Source organism: Microcaecilia unicolor, chromosome 3, assembly GCF_901765095.1.
Source record: "Microcaecilia unicolor chromosome 3, aMicUni1.1, whole genome shotgun sequence".
Classification (NCBI taxonomy): Eukaryota; Metazoa; Chordata; class Amphibia; order Gymnophiona; family Siphonopidae; genus Microcaecilia; species Microcaecilia unicolor.
In genome coordinates, this window is record NC_044033.1 from 261,380,200 (window position 1) to 261,403,640 (window position 23,441).

The following is a 23,441-nucleotide window of genomic DNA, read 5'->3' on the forward strand; positions in this document are numbered from 1 at the left end:
TTAAATGTATGCTTCTGTTCCCCTCTTCCTCTCTTTCCTCCCAGATGCTTGAAGTACGGTTGCTGTATGAAATAAGTGATGTAGAGTCTCCAGATGTTGATCAGGTGCCAACACTGTCAACTCCTAGCGGAGGGTCTAATTCCCAACCTATGATTCCCCAGTCTCATCCTTCTACTAGCAGCAGCTCTTCTGATGGACTTCGTGACAATGTACCATGTTTAAAGTAAGTGCACACATTTCACAGCAAGTACTGTGTGACTGCTTTGTTTGACCCATTTATGGGATGATAAATGGAGAATGTTGCATGCTTGCCTTCTACCAGTGCTTCACGTTGAGAACGTGTAGAGGAAACCAAAATATACTATGCGGCAATTTGATATTTGTGACAATATATTTCAAAAATGTTCCGATAGAAGGCTAAACGGACTGGCTCTGAGCTCTGCTGAAGTTAGCAGAATCATAAAAAGTGCTTTTTTGGTATGAAATGAATGTGATGAAAAAAAGGACAGTTTGTCATATGTTTGTGATTATTATTATTTTTGTTTTACTGTAACCCGCTTTAGTTTTTGTTGTATGGAGGGGATAAATAACCTTACACATCAAGGGCCCTGTTCACTAAACCGCACTAGAGGCATGTTAGCGTTTTTTAGCGCGCACTGTGTAGGCATTCACAATATTCCTATGGGCGCCTACCCAGCGCATGCTCATTTTGTGCTCGTGCTAAAATCGCCAGCACACCTTAGTAAACAGACCCCCAATTCCCAGTCTTTAATCTCAGCACATCCAGTTCTAGTGACATGAGGGCAATCAGTTTAGAAGAGCTATTTGCATTTGAGGGGTGCATAAACTGGTATTTAAACATTTATCTTGTTTATGTGCATGCAAATGGCAAGGGAGCATGGTCTAGGCATGTTTTGTGGGGGAATAAAAATGCCTAGAAGTCCTAATAGATTGACATCAGGATTTACACCTGTTATCAAGCACATTTAGGTTTCGATAAACTGCTCTGATTGAGCAGCACTCCATTGGAGGGATTAGGGAAGGGAAAAGAAAAGGGGATGGGATTTGCTATACCACCTTTCTGTGGTTACAATCAAAGTGGTTTACATATTAAATACAGGTACTAATTTGTGCCTGGGGCAATGGAGGATTAAGTGACTTGCCCAGAGTCAGAAGAAGCTGCCTTGGGAATTGAACCCAGTTCCCTTGGTTCTCAGCCCACTGCACTAGCCAAAAAAAACCAAAACTGACAAGGGATAATGGTCTCTGTGACAGCATCAGGAAAATACACGTTTGTTTCTAAACTGACTAAGGTAAGCATGTATGTTGCTATTAGACCTGTGTGTCTGCTGGATTTAGCCCATAGAAATTTTCTATTTTGTTTTTTTTTCTTCTATAATGGATGTTTATGTTTTAAACAATCAGCACATAACTGTCCACTTCTCCTGTATTTTAGAGCAGCCGCTGTCAGCCAGTTGTATTCTAAAATACTTGAGACTTGAGACTTCCTGACCTGGACATCTCAATTCTTACTTCTATGTCCTTTCTAAAATGGGGCTATAAGCAGTAATTTTATAGCTGAAGCAACTTGCATTTGTACTTATAGCTCTTAGTTTTGCATTTCTGTGAGTACATGTATTCGGAGTTTATTTTGCGTGTGCGTGTGTATACTTTGTCCCAAGAAATGCACATTGATATTGTCTAGATAAAAGTTGTGTGCATTAAAGCTTAGCATGTTCTAAATACTAAGAAGCTTATAGGTATAAAATGGATTTCTTTGCATTTAGCGCATGATTATCTTTAGTAAAAGGCTCTACTGTGATTACACTACTCTTCAAAGAACTTTCATTGGACTCTACCTGCCAGAGCTGGTGGGACGCGGTAAGCAGGATATGCAGGGCAGGGGGGGCCTGGCTTTAGCCTTCCCCAGCTGCCCTTCTCTTTTTCACTACCACTGCTCTGCCTCTAGTCAAATAGTCTGGTGCGCTGGCATTGTGTTCTCCTCTGAGTCACAAAATGAACTACTTCGGTTTTATGTAACTAGAAGTAGTTAATCTGTGGCTTGGAGGAGCACACATTGCCAGTGCACCAGACCAGTTTGACTAGAGGCAGAACTGGAGGTGGGAGCTGATCCAGGGAAAGGCTGAGAGAATGAAGCTGGATCTGGGGCTGAAAAAGGGGGCAGGTGGGAGAAGGTGGGGGAGGGAGAAGAGAGAAAGGGGATGCTGGGGTGGGGAAGGGGGAGACTGACAGTTTGCAGGGGGCACCACAGACCCTAGCACCAGTCCCAGCCCTGCTACCTTACCTGCCTTTCCAAATATTGCTAAATCTCCTTTAAAAGGTCTTATAATAATCACATGACAGGAAACAAGAGTCTGATAGGACAGACAGCAAATTATTCTGACAGCCACTTCAAATCAGCGTTCACCATTCTAGTTGATTCTGCGAGACACACTATGAATGATACTAAGGGGTCCTTTTACTAAGCCGCGTAAGTGTCTACGCGTGCCAAAATGAAGTTACCGCCCAACTACTGCGTAGCTGTTGTGGTAATTTCATTTTTGACACGCATCTGACGCACGTAGGTCATTACTGCCCAAATTCTTTACCAGTAGGTCAATGGCTGGCGGTAAGGTCTCAGACCCAAAATGGACGCGCAGCAATTTTGATTTTGCCGCACATCCATTTTCAGCAAAAAAAGGCCTTTTTTACAGGTGCGCTGAAAAATGATTCTGCATGCACCCAAAACCCTCACCTACAGTACTGCAGGCCATTTTTCAGCATGCCTTTGTAAAAGGACCCCTAAGATTTTTAACAGACTGCTTCTCTGAAGAAGCTTTCAAAACTTGGCCATGTTAGCAATGTGTCTGTTGCACAAAACTCTAAGTACTGTTTTTGACTTTTTGATTCAACAAATAATTAAGCTCTAGATCTCATCAACAGATGATGTGGTAACAGCTGTTACTGTATCTGGGTTTACAAAAGGTTTGGAGAAGTTCCTTGAGGAAAAGTCCATAGTCTGTTATTGAGATAAAAATGGGGAGATCCACTGCTGTCCCTGGGATTTGTAGCATGGGATTCTGTCAGGTACTTGTGACCTGGATTGGCCACTGCTGGAAGCAGGATACTGGGCTAGATGGACCATTGGTCTGCCTCAGTATGGCTAGTCTTATGTTTTTATATGTCTAAAATAATCAGTGACACAAAGTAAATACCTCTGAGGAACAGGTTTCTCAATGATGTCAGGAAGAATCACTGTCTGTTACAGTTAACCACACAAATGTTTCAAAAAAAAAAAAAGAGAGAAAAATCACTAATTCATCCCCCTTCTTCTTCTTTTTTAAAAAATAAATATATATATTTCAGGGGCATTCTGTTATATCCATTTTCCCCCTATTTTCCACTCACCCCACCAAGCTGTGCAATTCTGGTTACCACATCTACAAAAAGATACAAAACAGATTGACCAAAATGATTAAGGGGATGGAATGACTCTCTTATGAAGAAAGGCTAAAGAAGCTAGGGATCTTCAGCCTGGTGAAGATACAGCTGGGGCGGGGGAGGGGAGGGACTATGATATAGGTCTACAAAATCCTGAGTCAAGTGGAATGGGTAGTAGTGAATTGATTATCTGTTTTCAAAAAATGCAAAGACAATGAAAAACACCGTAAAATTCCATAGTAATCATAATAATACTTTAACATCAGCACTCTCACCGTTTGCTTACCCACTATCATCACGTGCCACCCACACGGCTTCAATAAGACCCATTGCCATTAATTTGTGGCAGAAAATTGGTTGCAGCTTTTATTAACAACAAGAACTTACCATCTTAACAGCAAACTCCCTAGCACATAACTTACCCCCTTTGACCAGAAACCCCACTTCCTGGCAGCTAGTTGGTATCAATCTATCTTCCTTATACATGACAATGTTTCCAAAGAGATCATAGGAGGGCCCATGGTGCTGCCGGGCTCACTCTTGTACTGAACATAAAACACTCAACTAAAGGGAATAACATGTTCCATGGTGCTGCCAAGCCACAGTACAATTTATGGTGGTGCTGCCCACAAGTTCTTCCTAATACCATCCCTCACTCCATATTCCCTGTTGCCCTGTCACCAACCCATAATGAATCTCCCATCTCCCGCACTGCAACCCCCCCCCCCCCCCCCCCCCCCCCGAGACAAGTGGCAAGCACTCCTCGCCTACAAATCCCATGACCAACCAACCAGCCCCCAACTTCCACGCACAACCACCACCAGAAGGGAGGGTGGGAAACATGCTCACACAACCATACCCACACTCACCCGCCCTTCCCTCAGCACCCACCCAAATGACTCTACCAAGACCATCTGTTCACAAGCATTGCTCAGATTCCACCCCTCCAGCCACTTATCCAATCCATTGACCTTACCACCATCATTCCCCCAGCAACTGCTACCCACACAACCAACCTCTTCATTTTATATATACACTCCCTACCTCCATCACCTTTTCGTCTACAAACTCTTTCCCTCCCACCCCCACCATGGCTCATACCCATTAGCTCACTGGTGGACACTGCTGCTGTTACATGCCCTTCAGCTGAATGCGGAGAGGAAACCTTAACATCAGAACTCGCAGTCTTCGCTCGCCCACTGTCATCACATGCGACCCACACAGCTACAGTTAGATGCAACACCATTATCTTGTGGCAAAACATTGGCCACAGTTTTTATTAACAGCAAGTTACCAAATAATATACCATCTTAACAGCAAACTCCCCAGCGCATAACTTACCCCCTTTGACCCAGACCGCTACCCCCCTGGGAGCTAGTTGGTATCGATCTAGTTTCCTTGCACATAACATAATATTTCCAAAAAGGGCATAGTAGGGCCCATGGTGCCGCCGGGCCTCACCCTTGTACCGAACATAAAACATTCAATAGCATGGCCCATGATGAGGCCAAGCTACACTATAAATTATGGTGGTGCCGCTCGCAAGTTCCTTCTCATATCCATCCCTCACCCCGTATTATTCCCTGTAGCCCTCTCATCACCCAATAATTAATCCCCAATCTCCCGCCACAAATGGTGACAGCCAACGTCACCACTCCTCCAGAAGATTAGCTACGGCTGAATTGCCACCAAAACAAGCCTGCAAAAGATCCTGAGCTGTGCTTAAAAATATGTCCAAACCAACTTCGGAAAGGTGCATACCATCCAGGCAATAAAGCCCAGGATAATCCTGCATAATCGGCTCATGCACAACCACCAAACCTTGCAAAGCAAGCACAAAATGTCATATTTACATTCACTCCCTTACGCATACATTCCACTGCAAACACAGACTTAGCCCCCCCGCCACACCAACCTAGGAATATCAGACCAAACCTGTCGACTATAAGGAAAGTGACAAGCACCCACAAAATATGTCCTCTTCATGGCCCAAATCAAATCCATCCCTTTCACACTGCATAGGTCGTTACCCCCCAAATGGACAAAAACCAAATCTGGAGAGGAAAAGCAGTTTGCCTGAAGCAAAGTCAGGAGCAGCTGTTCCCAATACATGCCCCACAGTCCAAGCCAGCGAGTCCAGATTCCAAGGGCAGCCAAACCAAGATTTGAGCCCCAGTGAGATTCTGCTGCTCTTTTCCGGGCCCTAAAGAAGTAGGAGTGGCCGCAAATCCAAACACAAGTCTGAACTTTCAAGGATCCTACAAAGGAAACTGTCAAAATTAAAGAGGAAAAACCTCACAGACGCACATAACAACAGGTAGAAAAAAGTGATGACAAAATCTAGAAGCATGCTTGGGTGCATAGAGAGAAGAATGGCCAGTAGGGAAAAGGAGGTGATGATTCCCCTGTATAAGACTCCAGTGAGACTCTGTTGAGACCTCACTTAGAATATTATGTACAATTCTGGAGACAACACCTTCAAAAAAGATATAAATAGGATGGAGTCAGTCTAGAAGGTGGCTTCTAAAATGGTCAGTGGTCTTCTTCATAGAGTGTATGGGGATAGACTTAAAGATCTCAATATGTAGACTTAAGGTAGGAGAGGGGAGATATAATAGGCATTTAAATACTTTTGCTACATAAATGCACAGAAGGCAAGTCTTTCAATTGAAAGGAAGCTGTGAAATGAGTGTTGAATCCGTGGAACGGTTTCCTGGTAGAAGTTCTGAATTCAAGAGAGCTTGGGACAAATACATAGGATCTCTAAGGGAGTGATAAGGAGAATAGATGGCATGGGTGGGCAGCCTGTGTAGGCCATATGTTCTTTATCTGCCTATATTTTTCTATGATACGCTTTGGATTGCCAGTGTTGCAGCCTGCGGATGAACCTAGGAGAACCCCCTTCATGAGCTGCAAAAGAAGCAGCCCTAATTCGAAATGAATGTGACCCAAAGCAAGCAGGATCCAAACCTGCCACTTCCAACGCAAGCTTAATCATGGAAACAAATTGAAAACAAGTTAATGGCACTCCATCAGCATGCACTAACCAATGAAGGCCCCTTAGAGAGCAACAGTGAGTATATTCACCAGCACAACATATGGGGCAAGAAAATAACTGCAGAGATACCTGAAGGCGCACTCAAGCACCCCAAGCCAGTTGATCCATCTTGAAGTGATGGATGTATAAGAATAACACACCATACTGAAGTGACACATCCGACAAAGAAAGGCCAGAATGCCCAACAGCCCACTTAAAAGTCGCTACTAATTTTCCCACCCTCAAAGCAGCAAAGAAGGCAAAGGCAAATGAAAAAGTAAGGCCTCAAAGGCAAACTCGCAGACAGTCTGCAGCACCTGCAACAATCATGCATGATAGGAAAGTGTGCAGAACATCTATCATTCAGAAGCACGCCCTGTGCATAACCACATACATTTCCGCACCAGAAATGATGCAGCAGGATCAGCAAAACTGCATCTGGGATGCAAAGGCCAAACCTGCAATAGATTGGGCAGCCACCACATATGATCAGCCCTGCGACTTGGCGAATAGAATAAAATCCACCACACAGCACGCTGAAACTAGAAACGCGCAGGTAATAGGATCTGTGCCCCAAAATTGAAAATAACGATTCCAGGTGTCTGCCAAAGCTCCTCTCAGCACTGTAAAAGACAAGTTGTTACATGCAAATTTTTTTTTTTTTTTTTTTACTTTCTCTAGTTGTCATATATTTGGGGTATTAATGATTCATTTATGCATAGTTTAATTTTTTGATGTTTCTTATCACTAGTATGGCATGCTCTTGTTTTGTGTGTATGTGTGTGTGTGTCCATGATTTATGTGTTTTTCATATATTTTTTAATTAAACTGTTATTTATGTATGTTTGTTTGTTGACATTACATCCCTGATGCAGGTATCTGCCGAAACATCGCCACATTAGGTTTGGATTTGTCCAATAAACCTTTTATTGTGCCCCAGAGTCGTTTCGCTCCTTCTCACTTGCTCCTTGTTGTTCCACCACTTGTGCATATTACTACTACTACTACTACTATTTAGCATTTCTATAGCACTACAAAGCGTACGCAGCGCTGCACAAACACAGAAGAAAGACAGTCCCTGCTCAAAGAGCTTACAATCTAGTAGACAAAAAATAAAGCAAACAAATCAATGTGTAGAGGAAAGAGTAGAGGAGGGTAGGTGGAGGCGAGTGGATACAAGTGGTTACGAGTCAAAAGCAATGTTAAAGAGGTGGGCTTTCAATCTAGATTTAAAGATGGTAAAGGATGGGGCAAGACGTAGGGGCTCAGGAAGTCTATTCCAGGCGTAGGGCGCAGCAAGACAGCAGGAGCGAAGTCTGGAGTTGGCAGTAGCGGAGAAGGGAACAGATAAGAAGGATTTATCCAGGGAACGGAGTGCACGGGAAGGGATGTAGGGAAGGACGAGTGTGGAGAGATACTGGGGAGCAGCAGAGTGAGTACATTTATAGGTTAGTAGAAGAAGTTTGAACAGGATGCGAAAACGGATAGGGAGCCAGTGAAGCGACTTGAGGAGAGGGGTAGTATGAGTAAAGCGACCCTGGCGGAAGACAAGACGGGCAGCAGAGTTTTGAACTGACTGGAGAGGGGAGAGGTGACTAAGTGGGAGGCCAGCAAGAAGCAGATTGCAGTAGTCCAAACGAGAGGTGACAAGAGTGTGGATGAGGGTTTTGGTAGAGGGCTCAGAAAGAAAGGGGCGGATTTTACGGATGTTGTAAAGAAAGAAATGACAGGTCTTGGCGATCTGCTGGATATGAGCAGAGAAGGAGAGAGAAGAGTCAAAGATAACCCCAAGGTTTCGAGCTGAGGAGACAGGGAGAATGAGAGAGCCATTAACAGAAATAGAAAATGGGGGGAGCGGGGAGGTGGGTTTGGGGGGGGGAAATGAGAAGCTCGGCTTTAGTCATATTTAATTTCAGGTGGCGTTGAGACATCCAGACAGCAATGTCAGACAAGCACGCTGAAACTTTGGTTTGGATGCAAGGTGAGATATCAGGGGTAGAAAGGTAGATTTGGGAGTCATGAGCATAGAGATGGTAGGAAAAGCCATATTCTCCTCTTTGTCTAGTGAATTCTGATAAGGTTCCCCATACCAATTGATATATTCTTATTGGTATTTCCTCAGTACACTCCCCCAACATGAGGAACTTCCCCTGTAAACTTTCCTCCCACCTATCTAAGGCATCCTTGCAAAAGAAGAGGAATAATGTGTGGTTTGACCAGCATGGCATTGCCTCTGTTATTGAACTGAAGGAGTGCCAGCCACATGAGCTACCTCCATGGTTCCTGCACCATTGATTGCTTTCTCTTTTGCTACTGCTGAAACTGTCATTAGTAACTGAAATCAGTGCTGCTGCTGAGGATTTTTCTTGTTCAGTTTCCTGAAATGTGATCTATAACCAAACATCAGATGTACTTTTTCCTCAGCCTATTAGAAGATGGGACATGAGTGTTCATATAAATACCATCTTCCTGATTCTTATTCTGGTCCTGTAAAACACATCACAGTGTCATTTTTTAAAGAAAGGAATACAATTGAACAGACAGAACTGATTTTTGTATGTTTACTCTTATCACAGAGTCAGAAGTAATCCATTGAAACAGTCTGCAGGGTACCAGGTTGAGCTGGTTATTCAACTGGTATGGGTCAGTGGTGAACCTCCACAACAAATAACAAGTCTAGCAGTCAACTCTTTATATGGGCTGTAAGTATTAGTTATCCCATCTCTTTTCAATTTACCTGCTTGCTTGCTTGCTTGCTTGCTTGTTTGTTTGTTTGTTTGTTTGTTTGTTTCTTTATGGGGAGTCCTTGCTTTCAGTTGTTTTCCCTTCAGTATTCACATTGATAATGTTAGTCAGTTATCTGAACTTCCACCAGAAGTAGGCCACACCTATTCTAAGGGAGATAGAAAACCACAACAAATGCTTAGCCTGTGTCTTAAAAATCTGTATCCATCTCCTGGTGTCTGAATTCAGCAGACCAGAAATTCACTCCTGTTGATGTTAGACTGTGGTCATCCTGTTTGTTTGAGTGAAATGTTAATGGACTTATTATGTTTTACTGGTGATGATCTTAACTGCTGAAAGGAAATATGTAAAGTATGTTTCTTAAATGGGCTTTACTTTTATATTGAGAAAAAACTCTATGCAGGAATTTTAAACTCATGAGTTGAATAATCTGTATTGCTTTTGAGAAAGTGGCTGTACCCCAACAGCTTCATATGGCACTGCAGTTGACAAAAAAAAAAAGGGTGAAGATTTGTGTGGAAAGTTGCAAGTATTGCCTGGGCGAAATAGGAGTAATTTACCAGCTTCTTAGCACTTTACAATCATACCTGCAAACGTGAAACCTTGTTAATACAATAAAACATTTAGATACATTTTTCCATATTCTCTTTACTTATGTTAAGGGTGTTCTTAATTGATGGAATTATTTTTCTAGTGAGTTCTGATAGTGTTCAAGGTTCCCCATGCCAGTTAGTTACATGACTCCCTCAGTGATCTGTGCCCAGTTTCACAGGGGGCAAAAATGATGTTCACAAGGTTGATGCCATTTCTTCAGTCTCTTGACAGTGGTGAATTATTGGTTTCTTGCTGTTTCTGGTTAGCACCAAAAACTTGTTTTATTGTTCAATATTGCCTTTGAAGACATGACCAAAAAAAAGTTGAAAAAGAAGGGAAGCTACTGGACAGCCATTTGCTATTGTATGGGAGACGCCAACGTCTCTTAACACCATTATTCAGCACAGCAAAAAGTATTTTAGGGACAATATTGCCAGTGCCAATATTTATAGAAAAGTTAATGACACTCATCATGGTACAGTTGTAAGGAAGAAGTTTTATTTTTGGTTGGCCACTGTCAAGAAATTACTCATTTATGCCTTGCTCTAAGGCACTTAAATTTAAGAGCCTAGTAAAACTGATTTAGGTTCCTAGCTCCCACAGCAGTAAATAAGGGCGGTAGAGAGTAAAGAAGGAAAGTAGGTAGTCATCATCAGAGTGAGGGCGGTAGGTGCTACAGGGGAATTTCTTGTTTTATACGTTATAGCCCTAGCCTGTAATAGCACTACTTTCTTTGCCATCATCTGAGTGATAACATTTTTCTTTCTATTTCTACCCACCCACAGAGTAGTTTTTGGAAATTGTAATGGCATTGCAATGGTTGATTATATGCAGAAAACAGTGCTGTTGAACCTTGGCACCATTGAATTGTACGGGTCCAACGATCCCTATCAGAGACAGCCACGATCTCCTCGAAAAACGCGGCAACCTTCAGGAGGTAAGATAAAAACAAGAGAGGTCAAAATTCAGTTGTAATTGATTATTCACAAGCTGATTCTTTAAACATACCATGGATGAAAATGTAATCATTAATGGCTATAATAATTAGTATTGGTGAAATGTCATTGTGGTTATTCACAATTTAACTATCAAGAAGCTATAATGTGTGACTTGCAGTAGAGCAAGCCCTTAAAGGACTTCTTCCAGCCAAGAGAGCAGGATGCAGATCCCTAGCGAGCTAATAGTGCTGCTTTAGTGAGCCAGAAAGTATTGCTATAGGATCTGGGTTTGGCTCATTGGTTTTTAGATTATTTGGTATGTATGTACATACTTTAGTGTGCATTTACCATGCTTTGAACAGATACAGAAGGCAATTCTCTATAGGGGTGCTTAGATCTAGGTGCCTAAAGAGTGTCTAGCGCCTATACTGTAAAGGAAGGTAGGTACCTTGCATAACCGAGTACATAGATATGTATGTGGTTAAGTGTGAGTACTTATACCGGCCGTAGATCTCGTGCCTAGATGCTGGAGATACATTCTTCATTGATCCATTCTGATTTTTCCATCATTTTGTGTAAGGTATGAACTATCACTTCAGGCAAATCTGTTCAAAGTAAATCTTAATCCTTTGGATTTTCAATAAGTGTAACATAATCACTTCAACAAAACTTATTGCACGCTAATTTGATTGCAGTCACCTCTCCCGACATGAATTCATGTTTCGAAAACACTGCCTCAGGGTCAAGGTACATTTTCCAAAGTTATAATTCAGCAATAAAGCAGAGAAGTGCATCTTAAACAGTCAGAATAGCACATCACTTGAGTTTTGGCATTTACCCTTTTATGTGCACATATATGTGTTTATATGCCGGTGTTCTAGTCATTTACACACGTATTTTGCTGCCAAAATGTTAGCACTTTCTTTATAAAATTATCTTCTGAGAATACGCGGTAAATCAAGTAAAATAAACCATAAGGCCCCAGAGTACAGAGGAAATGTTTGCCCCCCTCCCCCGTATTTTAGCATAATTTATACTTAAAACGTTAAATCCTAATCTAATCGAAATGCTGATGAGAGAGAAACATAACTCCACTGATTAAATAACTCAGACAAAAAAATTATATATTTTAATTGTTAGTCAACAAAATCATTGAACAATAATTCTGGCATAGCCAGACACCTAGTTTTGGGTGGACATGAGTTCAAAGTGGGTGGGCATGACAACCCCTCTCCCCCCCTCCCCCCCCCCCCCCCCGCAAATGGCATCTGTTCATCCCCTTCTCCGCAGGCAATCAGGTCTCTCAACTCCACTCCCTCAACCACCCACCCTACCCCCTCCATACCTTTGAAAGCCTGCCGTTCTTTGCCGGCAGCAAATAGCAACTCATACCCACTGCGCACGCCGGTCCTGATCCTCTCTCTGATGCAACTTCCTGTTTCTGGAGTTGAGAGACCCAGTTATCTGTGGGGGAGGGGAGGGAGTCTACAGCTAGTGGATATTGGGGCCTGAATCCAAAGTGGGTAGGCCAGGACCCACCCATGACTGCTTCTCCAGTAATTACCCTTGTTTGAACCCCTAGTGCCTTTAGCACAGATAACTGGTAGCTTGAATAATTAGGCAACAAGTAAACCATCCTGTTAAAAAAAACTGCACAACACCTTGAATTTAGAGATACATAAATTTGATCTTTACCCTAAGTTAAAAGAGACGAGAACCCTGACGTACTTGGTATTCAAAATCTTGGTTATTTCCAACCGATATAGGAGGTCAATTCTATAATTTGGCACCAAGATATAGGCACCACAATGGGGTGCACTTAGGCACACCTAAGCCATTATAGAATTCTAACACAAAGCCACGGCAGGCCAAAATTTAAGCATGCTCACTTACAACAGGTCAATGGCTGGTGGAAGTTGGCACACATATGCAGGCCCGTGGCCTGCCCATACTACCTCCCTCGCAATTACATGCTAAGTGACATTGGTGCATACTTTGTATAGTAGTGCCTAGCACTTATATGTTTAAATACCAATTATTTGCACCTCTGACATGCGTAATTGCTAGCATTCCATAAATTACATGCTGCGTACGTCTAGTAGCGCTTTAGAAATAAGTAGTAGGAGTAGTAGTAATAATAGAAGGTGACAAGTTATAGAATGAGGTGGTAAGTAATCTTACATCAGTTATGTCCACACACTTGTGATTTTTCCATGTTCTCTGTTTTAAGGGGTAGGGGAGAGTGGTGTATTGGGATCAGCAAAGAAGTCCATGGCGTTTGTACAAAGGAACTTGTAGGTGGAAGATGCTATATAGGCAATGTTGGTGATCAAGTTGATATATATATTTCCATTTGGTCTATCATCCACATAGTATTACTGAAGCAGAGTTGTCATCTTTCATTAGGGGTTTAATGAACTCGGGAGCTGATCTTTATGCGGTAGTTGTGCTTGGTGATTTTAATTTGCACCTGTTGAAGTCTCCTGTAGATGTTGGTGCTGAAACTTTTTGAGCTGCTGTGGATGCTTTGGATTTCTGCCAAATTGCCTGTATGCCTACCCATGAAAAGGGACAAATTTAGATCCATTGTCATCACAGTTTTTGATGCAGGATCATGTGTTGTTTGAGGTGATAGCAGCTTGTTCCTTGGAACAAATTGTGAAGGTTGCCACCCATAAAGCAGGAAATGTGCTTGATTTGAGTTGTCGCCATTTTTGTTAGGATATTTGCTGTGTCCACTTGTGGTCACTGAAGTGGGTTGTTCTGACCATTTTGTGTTGGTTTGGATATGGGTTCTTGGAAAGAGAGACATCATAGGTATTCCTTTAAGAGGTGGCCATCTTTTGACATGGCCAACTTGAGGGAACAGTGGATTCCAAGCATTACTGATGGTGGTGATGTTCCTGTAAATGAGGTAGTGGTTGATTATTATGAGTGCTTGAAGGAGGCACTGGATAGAGTAGCTCTGGTGAAAGTAGTGGAAGTGAAAACGGATGGCATAGATAAAATTCTACTGTACCTAAAGGTACACCACTAGCTATCACACTATCATGTGTCTTATAAATTCAGGTATAGTAGGTATTTCTGTGTTCCAGGATGGCTCTCGTATTTGTACAGAAATAAGAGTTAAAGTGGAAGTTACACCTGGATCCCATTCTTTAAACTCCGCTTTACTAACCACTAGGCTATTCCTTACACTTGCTTTCTGCTCTATTAGGAATGGCCTTAATATCTGAGGCTGTCATAGAGCCTGGTATCCTCTGTCACTTTCACTTCTTAGGGGTTAAGGGTTAAGAAGGTGTCAGTAATCACTGGGAGATGGAAGGATCATGCTTTCATTCCTCTAGTGGTCAACTTCTCAATCAGGGCACCTTCTTGTACCTGGATGTGATTTGAAACAGGTCTAGACAAAAATGTCCTCCTTTTTCGCCTTGGATGTTTCTTCCCATTCCATTATTGCTGGAAAACGTCCTAGTTTTGTGCACACCTTAGTCCCTCCCAGAACACACCTCCAACATGCCCCCTCGCTATTTGTACAAGCTGCATTGTAAAATGTCCAAATTCTGCCTTTTGACAATCACAATTTGGACATTTTCGACAGATGGACTTTTTTTGGTTATTTTGAGACGTCCATCTGCATTGAAAATGTGAGCCTATGGATGGTAGTGGAGAGGTTTATGATAAAAGTTATTAATGCCACTAATACTGACCTCCACAGCTTGAATTGAGCATCAAAGACTCTTGAAGACCCTCCTCCAAGAGTATCCAGCCTCCTCCCAAAGACTCCGCCTCACTGCCCTGTAGGCCTCTCCGGGCTACCTTTGGGATACCCTGGTGGTCTAAGATAGGGTATTTTTGATGAGTTTGCTGTCTTCAAGTTCATTTTGGCATTAAGCTGGAAAAATATTTTATGATAGCTTTGTCAAGAGCACACATTTAAGCTGCACTGGCTTTCACAAAGCAAGTTTGCATGGTTTTGACAGGTGGCCTGCCCATTTCCAATTTTTTCAGCCAATCAGCATTGAGGTCCTGCCTTAACCATCTTCGACTTACCCACTCTATCTACATCCAGTCCCTTTTGATGATATCAGTGGAGGTTTTGATGATGTGAAAGGTAGTGATCATCAACCATGCCCCCAGGCATGTGGCGTTGTTAAAATGTATTTAGGTGTGGTATTCTGCCTTACACAAAGCAGATTACTGACATACATGTAAAAAAAAAAAAGCAAATCTTTCAAAATTCCAATACACAGGGCATGGAGTGGGCCTGGCTAAAGGCATCTTATGTTATAGGGACTCCTCTATCCATGCCCACTCATTGCCCTAGCCACGCCCCTCCCACACACTGTGCATCCATGCGTACCACTTAAAGATGGTATATAAAATCATTCCCCCTTTGATGACATCACCAGATATTTTGATGATGTCAGGAAATTATTATTATTATTTCAGATCATTTATACTCTGCCTTTTGCCGCAGTGTTGCAGCCCCAAAGCGGCTTACAATGAACTAGTTAAAATAAATACAGTACAGTTATTGAACATTCTCCCAAAATGTCATAGGAACATCCATCAGTCACACCTTTCTGAATGTCATAACCAAAATAGCAGCCACCGTAAGTGCCCATATAGAACACTGATGTCCATCTTTGTATGCCATATTCACACAGAAAAATAATGAAGCAGAGAGACAAGAGAGAGTGCAGAGAGAAAAAGTATTCACACATTGTGAAAGGTGAGAAAAGAGTTTTTCACATGATAGTGGCAGAAGTGTTGTCATTTCTGATCACGTGACCTATCTACATGAGGTTTATGGAGGCAGCCATGTTGATTTCTTCATTTCCTGTGTGTGACATAAACATCATAAAGATAGAATCAAAGATGGCCAATGGTGTTCCATACGGTCATCCATGGTGCCCACCATCTTGAATATGTTATCAAAACATCTAATGATATATCAAACACTGATGTTCTATAATCACATTTCGATAATCCCATACTATAGTCTCTGGTTCAGAAAAAATAGAGTTTATGTAGCAACACTTTAATGGACAAAAAAACATGTATATAAATGATTTCATAAGCATTAGTAGGGCATCCACACATTTAGAAAGTCTGATTGCATAAATATTTGATATGAAAGATGGCAAATGAGCTCGACTTTAACAGGAATAAAATTAATTCATACTGCCTTTTAGTGATGTAGAACGTGTGTCCAAGATCTAACACCTAGACAAGATCTAGTGAAGAGAATAAAGCGTTGATCCTGATATTTAAATATAGTTTATTTTAGGAAAGCAGGCACGGAAGCGATTGTGTTCATCTGTATGTCATAGGAAGGATGACTACATAGTATAATATACTTATTTTAATATGATAGATGTGGCTCTTCCTCCTCACAAAGAACTAAGGGGGTCTTTTACTAAAGCTTAGCTCGAGTTACCTGCAGCAGGGCCCATAGGAATAACATGAGCCCTGCTGCAGTTAACGCGAGCTAAGCTTTAGTAAGAGACCCCGTTAGAGAGACTAAGTGAATTTAAACCATGTGGAAAATGCAGTTCTGAGCTTGACTATCAATAAAAGGAGTAAGTGCACTCATTCCTGTAGAAAATGTTCAAGTTTAGGTAAGAAGCCCAATATAGCCAGGTCATAATTTAATATTAGTGTTAGTAATCTTGTTTGTAACCTGGCCAAACTTACAAACAGGCTTATTTTCGAAAGAGAAGGGTGCCCACCTTTCAATACAAATCAGGAGATGGGCGTCCTTCTCCTAGGGTCGCCCAAATTGGCATAATCGAAAGCTGATTTTGGGCGCCCTCAACTGCTTTCCGTCGCGGGGATGACCAAAGCTCCTGGAGGCGTGTTGGAAGCATAGCAAAGGCGGGACTAGGGAGTGCTTAACACATGAGCGTCCTCGGCCGATAATGGAAAAAAGAAGGGCGTTCCTGATGAGCACTTAGCCAACTTTACTTGGTCCATTTTTTCTTGCGACCAAGCCTCAAAAAGGTGCCCAAACTGACCAGATAATCACCGGAGGGAATCGGGGATGATGTCCCCTTACTCCCCCAGTGGTCACTAACCCCCTGCCACCCTAAAAAAAAAAAACTTTACAAATATTTTGTGCCAGCCTCTATGCCTCAAATGTCATACCCAGCTCCCTGACAGCAGTATGCAGGTCCCTGGAGCAGTTTTAGTGGGTGCAGTGCACGTCAGGCAGGCAGACCCAGGCCCATCCCCCCCTACCTGTTACACTTATGGTGGTAAATGTGAGCCCTTCAAAACCCACCAGAAACCCACTGTACCCACATGTAGGTGCCCCCCTTCATCCCTTAGAGCTATGGTAGTGTTGTACAGTTGTGGGTAGTGGGTTTTGGGAGGCTCAGCACCCAAGGTAAGGGAGCTATGCACCTGGGAGCAATTTGTGAAGTCCACTGCAGTGCCTCCTAGGGTGCCCAGTTGGCGTCCTGGCATGTGAGGGGGACCAGTGCACTAGGAATGCTGGCTCCTCCCACGACCAATGGGCGTTTCTGAGTTGGGCGTCCTCAGTTTTCATTATCGTTGAAAACCGAGGATGACCTAAATGTTGAGATTTGAGCGTCCCCGACCGTATTGTCGAAACGAAAGATGGATGCCCATCTTGTTTCGATAATACGAGTTTCACTGCCCCTTCGCCGGGACGTCCTACAAGAACATCCTCAGGAAAACTTAGGCGCCATGTTTGATTATGCCTATCAAAATGTACTGATAATCTTATCATATGTAAGTGAGTTGTATTTTTAAGTGTATGTGTATAGAGCGAGCTTCCAATAACCACCCCCCCCCCCCCCCCCAAAAAAAAAAAAAAAACCACATGATCCAGTTCAGAAGTTAGTTACAGGTCTATGCACCTAAAAGAACTCCAGGAATGCTAATAAGAACCCATGGCCTACCACCCACTCTGTCACCTGTGTCACTATTTCTGTATCCATAACTACATCTAGCTGTCATTAGATAATGATAGAAACACTTATGGATAAAGTAGTGTGGTTATTTCAAAAATCCTCTTAAAAGTATAGAAATAAATGTTAATATATAAAAATTTTAAAAAAGAAAACAACATGACATTCTTTGACTAGCTTTTGGAAGCCACAATCCCCTTACCTCAGGTCAAGACAGTAGAGTAACAGAGGACTTGATATAGATCTTGGCTTTCTAATGCATGAGAGAGCCATAAACTGTTCTGCACAATACCTTCTGATCACTCATCACTCTTTACTTTCAGATTATCATTGGAATCACTTAAAAAAAAAACCTTTGGTATAGGGGTAACAATATCTCATATAAAGCAATTAATATCATATGGCGTGGAATCCATCTCGTACTCTGCATGGTACTGACCTGGATTGCCAGTCGATTCCAAAAACATTTAATATAAGGACACTTCCAAAACATGTGTGCCAAAGTGGATTGGAATCACTTTTATTATTCACTTCTATATTCTACTACTCCCATCTTTTAGTTCATACTGTCTTGACCTGACTAAAGGAGTTTTAGTCCTCAGATGTTAGTCAAAATTATACTAAAATTAATCCAATAAAACGGTATCACCTTATATTCCTTTTCTATATATGTATTTTTTATAAAGCTTTATTTCTATAGAAGCAGTTGCAATATTGCTTCCTCTCTCCTCAGGAAGGCTAGATGCCAGAAAAATGCTTCTGTATATTTATGACCTATTTCGGCATGCTATGTGGACAAACCCTGTTAACAAATGCAGTTATATGTTGTTTTATGCATCATTACAAACAAGTAAGTTACGTACCTGCAGGAGTTAGGAGTGGAAAACTTCTCAATGTTATTCTGAAGGGCATGATGAAATCCTACTGAAATAAACTGTTACATTAAAAAAAAGAAAGAAAGAAAAGCAGCAACCCTTCCAAATCCAGGGCAATTGACTTCTGTTATGCAAAGCACCTTCCCCCCCACCCCCATCCCACTCACACATACCATGGACTGTTTAATCAGATTGATTTATTTTACTCTGAATCCTCTTTAAATTTACAATCTTTATATTTTCCTATGATCTTCTCATAAGCAGATGGTAGGTAATGCATAGAATTTGGAGTCCAAAAAAAAAAAAAAATCAATGCTGCTGAAATACTTCATTCAAGAAAAAGAACAAAGGAATTCTAGTAGCAAGTAATCTCACTCTCTTTCCCCCCTGCCCCAGTGGTGACATCTGATAAATTCAGAGTAATTAGGTTAAGAAAAGCATTTATTAAATATCCATCCAAATATATATTTAAGTCTTAACATTATGACTGAGCAAGATTTTTCTTTTTTAATTTTTTTCTTTTTTTATTAACACACCAACACCCAAACAACCAGTATTGTAGTACAATGAAAATGGATAATGAGAAGTTATCAAATAAGATATACCTACAGATGGAATGAGATATCTTTTTGCCCTTAGGAAACAAAACAGAAACACATATGCCTCTGGATTCTATATATGGCACCTAAAAACTCTGCGCAGAGTCTATAAGATTTAGGCGCTGTGTATAGAATACGCTTAGTCAATACCATATCGCCTAAATCTATGTGCGCCCACTTACACCAATAAAAATCTCGTGTAAATCTGTGCACATAGATTTAGGTGCAGTGACCCATATTCTGTAATTACGCATGGAAATATTATAATGCTCACAAAACGTCCATAAATATGCCCCTTTTAAGCTACCCATGTTTATTTTGAACTGCACGCATTACAATTTAGGTGCAGTTCTTTATAAAATACACTTAACGATTTCCACATATAAATTATGGTAATTGCCAATTAATGCTCAATATTGCTTGTTTAGTGCTGTTAAAAATGCTGGTTGCCTTGTTACGCCAATTAAGTTACGTGCATATCTCTGCGCAGAATCTAGTTGCCATATATAGAATCTGGCTCATGATGTATGCATCTTTTTCAGTTAAAATAAACTAGAATAGAATAACCAATCCTCTCCCCCTCCCCATTAGAACCTACTGAACCCCCTTAAAAGAATAGCTAACAAGGTAACAATAAAACTTCATGTGCACCTGTCACAACTCTACCATAGCAGAAAAGTTAGTAAAAAATGTAAAGAAACAAAGTAAACTGTATGTTTTCGGCTGTCATTAATACCTCCTGGAACAGATGCCCATTTCACTTAAAATTGTGTGCTCTGACCATGAAGTTCATATGTTATCTTTTCAAAAACACAGAGCTCCCTGCAAGAGTAAAGCCAAACCACTTTATGGGACCCTTAGGTTGCCTCAAAGTATGCACAATAGCCATTTTGCCTACTAAAATTAATGTGGCCGCCACCTTGGAATATTTTTAAGCTATTCCTCCATGGGGAAAGATATGGGATATGCTTATCACATACGGTCACAAGCTATATCATCAGGCACATTACACACTCCTGACAGCAAGTAGAATTTGGGTTGTGAGACCAAATATTTGCTGTGAGGGTGGCGGTCTGTCACATTAATAATTTGTCCAGTTTGTTTCTGGTTGTTATTATAAGGCAGTGGTGTAGCTTCGTGGGGCCACGGGAGCCTGGGCCCCCCAAAAAAATTTCCTGTGGGCCCTTGGTTTTGCTGGCTAGCTGAAGTGTTGTCCAGCGCCGGTCTCCACGCCGCCGTGTTGCCTGCCCTGCTCTGTCTTCCCCTCATGTCCGGCACGCTCCTTGTAGTGAAACTGAGCATGCTCAATTTCACTAGGAGCGTGCAGGATGTGAGGGGAAGAGAAAGCAGGGCAGGCAACACGGCGGTGCCGGACACCGGCGCAGAACAGCACTTCAGCTAGCGGGGGTTGGGGACCCCCGCCAGCCAAGGTATTTGCTGCAGCAGTGGGTGGGAAGCAGCAGGGCAGTGAGGTGGCGGGGGGGGGGGGGGCGGCAGACCAAAATGTACCCCCCAAACACCGATGTGGGGGGGGTACATTTGCTGTGGCCCCCTCCCTCTGCGAGGTCTGGCTACGTCCCTGGAGCTTTTTTATGCCTAAGAGGTTATTCACCCCGAGTCTATAAACAAGTGAGAAACAGTCGGGGGTCTGAGGCTTTTTCCTTCGTTTTTTTTTTATTATATGATGTATAAATCTATTTGGGGTTTTTTATGTCATGAAACTTGATTTGAGGGTTTTTTTTGTTTGAGAGTCTTGCTTCACTTTCTCTTTTATAAATTAAACGGTTTAGGATATTTATTTATTTATTAAGATTTATTTACCACCTTTTTGAAGGCTATGTATAGCATTAAGAAGTTGATCATAGGCAACAGATAATTACAACATATGGTGTAAGTGTAGGTGGAATACAGACACATGTTGCATTTTTTTTACAAATCCCACTTTTATCATCTAATTCACATGCAGGTCCAAGATACAGATCAGAGACCAAAGTAATGGTTCTTTAGCATAACAAGTTAGAACCTGCCATTTTTTACTATAAGCTAACTGGACACAGAAGGGGGCTTGGTAGGACATTTCTGCATTTTTATTTCTTTGCATATGTTGAACAGTAGAAGTATAGGTTAGGTAAGGTCATACTATATGGTATCATTTAAACTAGCTGTCATTTTTGTTTGTGTTTCTGACACTGTTGTGTAAGCCTCATTATCATTGGGCCATGATCTGTTCTTTGCTGTTTGGATGAAATGTTCCTTTTTAAGGAGAGTGACATTTAGAAACGATCAGTCCGTAGTGTCCTCCTCTCTTTTTCTCGCTGATCATCACTGTCTTTAAATGAGCATGCTTGGAATCAGGGGCGTATCTGCGTGGGGCCACAGGGGCCTGGGCCCCCGCAGATTTCGCCCTGGCCCCCCTCCCCGCCGTCAACCCTCCCCCGCTGCTTACTTTTGCTGGCGCCGAGGTCCGACCCGCAATCTCCGTTTTTCGTCTTCCTCCGTGGCCATGCTTCCAGGAAGTAACGCTGCAGTGCTGATTCGTTGAATCCAGTTCGGCGTCTGACGTCAGACGTCGAACTGAGGTCAACGAATCAGCACTGCAGCGTTACTTCCTGGAAGCATGGCCACGGAGGAAGACGAAAAACGGAGACTGCGGGTCGGGACCTCGGCGCCAGCAAAAGTAAGCAGCGGGGGAGGGTTGACGGCGGGGAGGGGGTGGAGAGAGGCGGCGGCGGCGGCGGGGGGGGGGGGGGGAGAGGGAGGCAAAAATGTGCCCCCCCTCTCTGGCTCTGGCCCCCCCTACCGCCGGATTCCAGATACGCCCCTGCTTGGAATTCACAAGGTTTGCAATTCTCTGCAAACTCCTATCACCTTAACCTCTTGTCAGCATGATTTGTATTATGTATGTGTATATAAGAAGCGTGCACTACTTCACTTCAACCTGCCAGCACTGTCTGGTCAAAATAGCGATAAGCCCACTAATGTAGAAATGTTTTCAGTTTCTGTAAGCAAAACATTGGATGTTTTTTCTTTTTTGTCTCTTTTTCTAAATTTACATTTTCTAACAATTTGTGCATCTGCAGAATGCTCCGTGCACTGCTGACGTTTTAAGTTCCTTTCACAAGGAATTTTTCTTTTTGCTCTAAAAAAGTAATATACTGTTGTGTTCGTCTTTCCTTTTCTTGGTACTTCGTTAAGGTATGTTGACTGTGGCTCCATACATGTGTGGCCTTTCTAGTTTGTAGTCTGAGCTTATGAAAAAAAAAAAACTCTGCAGGTTTTATATAATTCAACTCATGCCAGTGAAACATTTTTAAGCATCTTAAATTGATCTAGCAATTTCACTGTTCACTGATTCTCATGTAATTTAAGATTAATGTCAATTAAGGTACATGTAAGTAATTGCCTATTTAAGCGAATGAGGATTTGGGGAATAAATCAAGAGAATGTGAAATGAATGCTATATACATGCAAATAACATTTTCATTTGATGAAATGTTTGATTGCTGCTCTTCCCCCTCCCCCATCCTTTCCTCTCCCCTCAGCCTTTACATGTATTTTTCACATAAATAAGTTGACCACTAGACCAAGCATCAAGAAAACATTTGTTTTTATATATGGATATACGATGGCCACAGCATATGAACACAGGAAATCCAATGGGCCTACTTTCCATTTAGCTCATACAATTAACTCAACACAAGCCTTTTTCATATTAGAGGCAGCCGATCTCATACACCAACATGCAGCTCATTTATATATTATAATTATAAATATGGGTATCCGCCATTGAAGCCTTTGCCATTGTGGAGCTAGGTAAAATCGGAACCACATAGCGGGTTAAGGTGAACAAAATAATTATTTAAATTCTGAGGTAGGGGTCCTGTTCAAGTTACAGGTGAGGGGAGAAAAGAAACACAAAACTAGTCCTTTCATATAAGAGTGAAATCCTGTAGCCTGCTCCTGCAGGACCACAGCATGCAGCATATACTGCTGGGCTCTGGTCTGGCTCCCCAGAGTATAATCGTTAGTTCAGCTAGGGGAGCCTGCATTCAACTGGATCAAAGATATCACATTGCAAGGTTCCAAGTTGAATTTAGCCTACCTGACTGTTGCAATCAAAGTTCACAGATACGTGATGGATGCATATGCAGTCAGACGTCGCTACTTCCCTTTGGCCTTCTTAACCTAGCAATGCGCTGAACTTTTATACTTTCTGGACTATGCCCTCTTGACTCCACACCTCCTGTGTCATTTGTTTAGTCCCTACACCTTTT

The 23,441-nt window shown here is 42.1% G+C and overlaps 1 protein-coding gene across 1 annotated transcript in view; it reads left to right on the top strand.

The window, feature by feature from the left end:
- Positions 1–23,441, top strand: part of STXBP5 (syntaxin binding protein 5) — a 789,999-nt gene that overhangs the window by 632,401 nt on the left and 134,157 nt on the right. The window contains exons 15-17 of the mRNA XM_030194976.1: positions 45–223; positions 9,055–9,180; positions 10,603–10,754. Of these exons, the coding sequence (XP_030050836.1) occupies positions 45–223; positions 9,055–9,180; positions 10,603–10,754 (457 nt within the window). The remainder of the gene's footprint in view (positions 1–44; positions 224–9,054; positions 9,181–10,602; positions 10,755–23,441) is intronic.